Source organism: Tubulanus polymorphus, chromosome 1 (assembly GCF_964204645.1).
Source record: "Tubulanus polymorphus chromosome 1, tnTubPoly1.2, whole genome shotgun sequence".
NCBI classification, from domain to species: domain Eukaryota; kingdom Metazoa; phylum Nemertea; class Palaeonemertea; order Tubulaniformes; family Tubulanidae; genus Tubulanus; species Tubulanus polymorphus.
Genome location: NC_134025.1, coordinates 13,424,273 through 13,429,886, shown reverse-complemented (window position 1 = coordinate 13,429,886; position 5,614 = coordinate 13,424,273). Strand labels below are relative to the sequence as shown.

The following is a 5,614-nucleotide window of genomic DNA, read 5'->3' as shown; positions in this document are numbered from 1 at the left end:
TCAATCATAACATTACCAGGGAGGTATTTCATATACAATTTTGAGTTTTAAATCATTTATTCTGAGCATGTCCCACAAAGCAGATGTTCATGAAATAAACCTGTATAGGAATATCTTGATAATAACGTATTACTTATGGGTTCAGCTCTTATTTCGATATATTAATCAGATAAATTTCATTTTCATATATTTGCAGATTCAAGAATTTCCTTCATCCATCAATGATGTTTGCAAAAACAAAAAGGCATACAAAATGTTGTAAATAAATGCACGAACCAAGAAAAACAACTAAAACAGCAGGAACTGGAATAGGGTAGGACAAGTGATCATCATGGATGAAAACGGATCAACAGAAAACATGACTTATATTAGGCTTCCAGTAAAAACTACTGAAAATGCTACTGTGCCTGAAATGATACCTACAAGGCTTGTGGCAGTTATTGCGGTCATAATTATGTCTGTATTCTTACTCGTTGGAATTCTCGGAACAATATGGATTTTGACGGGTCTGCTTCGGCGCACAGACATGCGAGGACAAGTTGTCAACATATTCATTGTCAGTTTGTGTATCAACGATTTGCTGAACCTTTTCAACCAGGTGTTTGTCATATTGTCATACATCGAAATGGACTGGCGAATGGGCAAGTTGCTGTGCGCTGTTGTGCCAGAATTCAGCATGTTCATCGCTGGATCGTCACTGTGGCATCACGCATTCATTGCGATACATCGCTATATTGTCGTCTGCCAAAACAATATGTACAGACGCCTATCAAAACAGGTCTACGTAGCAGTAGTGATGGTTGTCACCCGAATAATTCCTCTCTGCTTCGTTATTCCTGCATTTATTATCGATATGACAATTTATGTGCCGAAACTTCTGCGATGCGTGTTTTCACCCGTGTATGGGCAACGTACGATTGCTGTTTTAACCGTAATCATATTCATACCTTTTATGGTAGTGTCAATATGCTTCTCAGTGATATTTTGCTTCATACATCGAGCTGGCCGCACATCTCGCATGCGCGACCGAACTGTCCAGCATGAGATACAAATTACAAAAATGTTTGCAGTTGTATTTTTAGTGTTCTTTATCGGATACATCCCATACGGAATGATCCGTGTGGCAGACCGCGACGGGCAACTGAGTCCCGACGCATATGTAATTGTTACTGCTTTGTATGCAATAGCGTCCTCACTGAACCCAATAATCTACGGTGGTATGAATCGTTCGATTCGAGATGCTTGTCTGGATTTAAGTAAATGTCTGAAATACCTGAAGCATCCCAACTACGATGTCAACGACCAACAAAACAATGGAAATATTCGATTGTATTTAACAAATACGAACAATTGTAATGAAGAACCGAAAACTAGTGACTCACTTTTGGTAACATCGCCAACCTAGTAACCACAATATGCTACCAAAATACCCATTCGCTCCTCAGTCCATTAATTGGGCTGTAGAAAAAATAGTTGAATTGTTTATTTTGAAATATTGTATAAAGAGTATTTAGTCTGTCTTTCACATGCAGTAAGTTGCCCATGACCGTGTTAAGGCATGTTCTTACATACTGGGTAGGAATATAATTTCCAAAGTACACGAAAAACTGGTAACTGCAAATCTACCACCCCTCCCTATGGTTAGATAGATTTCTAGTAAAAATCCCCCCAGTAAGTATCCTCCCTAGGTAAAAATCCCCCTGGTTAAAATTCAGTTTTTTATTAGACATAGGTAATCTGTCCGGGGATTGCTTGATTTATGTCTTTGTGACAAAAACCCAAACTTACATTAAAACATTCATTTTTATCGCTCGATAATTTTAAGTGCCTTCATCAAGTTTAAGGGCTATCAATTCAAAGAAGTCAATTTACACATCAGTAAGTACCCATAAAGTCAAGGAAGTTAATTTTTCTTAAGTAGAAATTGTTTGTTTTGAATGATTGAATTCAATCAACTAACTCATACCTAGCAGGCTGTCAAGTGGCCTTACATTCCCTAATTTTCCCTGCCAAAAGTGCGTTCCCTACGTATTCTTAATTTTTAGTGAAATTGGTATTTTTTCAAATTTTCCCTACATTTTCTAAAAAATGTCTATCCACATCCATCTATTCTGAATGTCAGTGTGTTTCAGATCTCTGATACTGTCACCTAAGAAGATAATGCCAATACCTGTGAAGGTGCAGCATGTTTTGATGACAGCATTACCAGAAAATGATACCTGAGGATGATGAGTCATCCCTGTAACATAAGTGAAACCATTGATAGAGTTCATGGTGAAACGGAACATTTGCGAGTGAATAACTCCTACTGTATGCCATGTCCATCCATGTAGAATTCCTACTTAAAATGATTTAGTCCTGCCTTTCTCCCTACTTTTTTCAAAGTCGCCGCTTGACAGCCTGCCCTAGAATCAAAATATTGTCCCTAAAGAAAATATTCCTTATTATGCTTTAAGTGATCACATTTTACAGTATTGAAGGACTGGATCTAGAGTTGATAAAGTAGTGCAATTAAGATTGTGAAATGGATCTTGTTCTTTTCATAATCAACATTAGAGTATCGGTTAATTTTGTTATGAAATTCAACTGCAGGGGGGATTTTTACTTAGGGGACTTTTTTCCTACAATCTGACAAACTTGCTGTTTCCTTTTTCAAGTCTTCTTGAAAAAATAGGCCTAAGATAAAACATGGATTATGAACTACATTGATACAGTTCATGTAACCATGCTTAGTGTCTTGACTTCAATTTCACTTTTCCAAGTGAAAATGCTCTATCACTGGGGCAGTTTAGGTTACATGGACCTTCTGTGATAATATGAAAAGATACTATGTTTCAGGCACTTAATTCCTACAAACAGTTGTCAGGTCTGCCCTACACCTTAAGCTCCATACCTGGTGATTGTCCCTAGGAGAGTCTGAAGCATTGTGTCTCAATTTTTGATTAAATAGCGGGATTTTGTTTTTTTTTAATCTTCTAAATTTCTATAGAGTGGGTTTGAATTTCATTTTATATTTTCCACATCTGAAGAGTATGTTTATTCTACTTTTAGATAAAGCTCCTTTATCAAAAATATTTGGTAATACCCTTCTCTACACTGTAATCTTTACTTAATTATCGTGTGAAGTCAATGCTATTTGGGGGCTGCAATAGCCAAGTGCAAGTGTTCATTTTTTGCCTTGATGGTTTAACATATTCATTATTCACTATAATTCGACCGTTAAGCTGCCTACCTCTTGACCTTAAAGTGTTCCTCCATATTTTCTGGAATTCACTGACTGTGTTCATCTAATTATGGAAGAAATCTATCAATGGCTGCAAAACTAATGTGGATTCTGCGTGTGCGAAATGGTCCCTTGGTGATGGATAATTATGAAGTCCTCATTGAGGTGGTGGTATGGATGGCGAGTGTTGTTCTTGTTCTTGGAGTAATGATTATGAAGTAATCAAAGTGTTATTGTACGTGTAGTATATATTGATTTTGTCTGTTAATTCTTGCAAGATTACTTGGACCATGGAGGTGCCTCCCTGCTTGTACGAACATCCATGAACTATATATCACTATTCACTTGCTTCTGACAGAATATCTTTTATTGGACAGCTGTAAATATTTATTGGGCACAATTTCTACAGCAAATAGGGATGTTATTAATCACATCTGACCAGTTCTTTTTACATTCTCTTTTCTAACTTCTCTCTTAAGGCTCGCTTGATTCAAGCCGCAATGTGGTGCATACTGATGTAACTGATGAGAAACTGATGAGAAACTGATCCTGGCCCACCTTATCTTGGCTGCAACTCGTTTGATTCCATTTCCAGCAACTGAGTGCAATAAAGTCTGCTAGTTTTTGTCAGTGAAAGCTTACTGTAGATGGTCACCAATCAAAATAACGTAGAAACATTAATGCAGGTGTCAATGAATGACCTGAATCCCCCCATGGTGAGGCATTCGACAGGCATACGATCAATATGATGTCCATACGATGCTATTTGCCTGCCGTACATGAATCAATTCATTATCGCTTTTTAATAGACAGCCTAATGAAACAGATTTTTGAACTTCCGTATCAATGTTCTATCCTGTACTGACGGAATATTAATGAAATTGAACAAACGTCGAATAAATGTCGGACTCTCAATGAACCCAAATTCCATTGCTATTATTCAATCGGATGAATGATGACATCATATCTCAATCTGTATGTGTATTAGACTGGTTGCAGGCCTCGAAATTAACGTTTGTCGAAAATAAGAGTTTTAGTCAAAATTACAAAACATACAAAGTTAACATTTTGATGTTATTTAAACATTTGCAATGTCCATACTGTCAGATAGAGAATGTAAATGCACCTTATTGCCGATTAATTTGGTGTAAGACTGGGTCACATTGAGGATCACCACTTTTCACTGCATGCCAGGACTTTTTAGCCTGCTTGGGACTATTTCAAGTAGGCTATTGTCTTAACTTTTCATCTGTGGTCTGTCCATAGAAAGAATCCAATTATTTTTGGTGGTACTCTAAAGACACTTCTAATCAATGTTGTCTCTTGATATCTGGTTTATGCATGTATATACACTACACACACCTGCAGCCCAAAATGGCTCACTGTCAGTCTTAGGTATACTCCAAAATCAGCACTTGTGCACATCTTTTAGGTTTTCAGGAGAAATTTTAATAATGTCTTTAACCCAAGTTACCAGTATCCGCCCTGCCTATTACTCCTCAAGCCACCCGAATCGGCCCTGATACCTTTTTCGTAAATTGCACCTAAACGGTTAGAGTGGGATTCAAACCCAATAGCTTATGATAAACTAGACACCTGAGTCCTCGAAATACTGTACAGAAATCAACATCTTCCTATTTGAAATTCTCTGGTATTTGGAGTAAGAACATCACAGATCTGAATGCTCACTTCAAATCCAAGTATGTTGGGATCAATTTCCGGGGCCAAAAGGACACGATTTTGGTGTCCCACCTCATCAAATATATCATATGAAAGCCTTGACTATTTACTACAAAATAACAAGAAATTGTAATGCATGAAAATAAACGGCAAATGAGCTATTCACTATAGTGATAAACTTGGATTTTCCCTCGAATTTTCTGAGGAGTAATTGATACAACATAGTGAAATTCCTTAGTGCTAATGGGTTAACAGTATCGTATTAACGACATTCAAATGTGTAATGTTACCTAGGCATATTTTGTAACCACAGTCATTTGCAGAATTGTAGTTCATGACATGCGCTATGATAATGGTGAGTTTCAAACCTGGCTTCTGTATATGTTCACCAGGGATATTGAATAGTAAAATAACATGGTATTTCCATAGATACCAATGCATATTTTGTAACCGCAATATATTGAAAAATCGTAGGTCATGATGGGTTCTATGATTTTGGTCAGTTCACAAAAAAGGCGTGAATATTCTAATAGTCAAGCATTTCACCAAATGGACATGGTGTCCCTGGACCCCTAGTTTTGATTTAGTTTAAGTCGACCCATCAGAGCACTGCCCAGGAGGTCACCTGCCTCAGAGGATTTATCATTCTGCAAGATCCGTGGCAAGCGAAGTAGCAAGCAAAGTATTTCACTTGGCAAATCATCAATTATC

At 37.2% G+C, this 5,614-nt stretch overlaps 1 protein-coding gene across 1 annotated transcript; it reads left to right on the top strand.

Moving 5' to 3' along the window:
- Positions 1 to 331: 331 nt before the first annotated feature.
- Positions 332 to 3,949, top strand: LOC141915088 (melatonin receptor type 1B-A-like). The gene is made up of 2 exons (XM_074806495.1): positions 332 to 1,387; positions 3,703 to 3,949. Exons 1-2 carry the CDS (start codon positions 332 to 334, stop codon positions 3,742 to 3,744), a joined length of 1,098 nt encoding a protein of 365 aa, XP_074662596.1. The 3' UTR covers positions 3,745 to 3,949.
- Positions 3,950 to 5,614: the final 1,665 nt, after the last annotated feature.

What these genes read in the sequence shown, in the direction of transcription:
- LOC141915088 (XM_074806495.1), top strand. Translation starts at nt 332, where the DNA reads ATGGATGAAAACGGATCAACAGAAAACATGACTTATATTAGGCTTCCA. An exon ending in AAACTAGTGACTCACTTTTG is followed by an intron (nt 1,388 to 3,702) that starts GTAACATCGCCA and finishes TTCTCTCTTAAG; the next exon opens with GCTCGCTTGATTCAAGCCGC.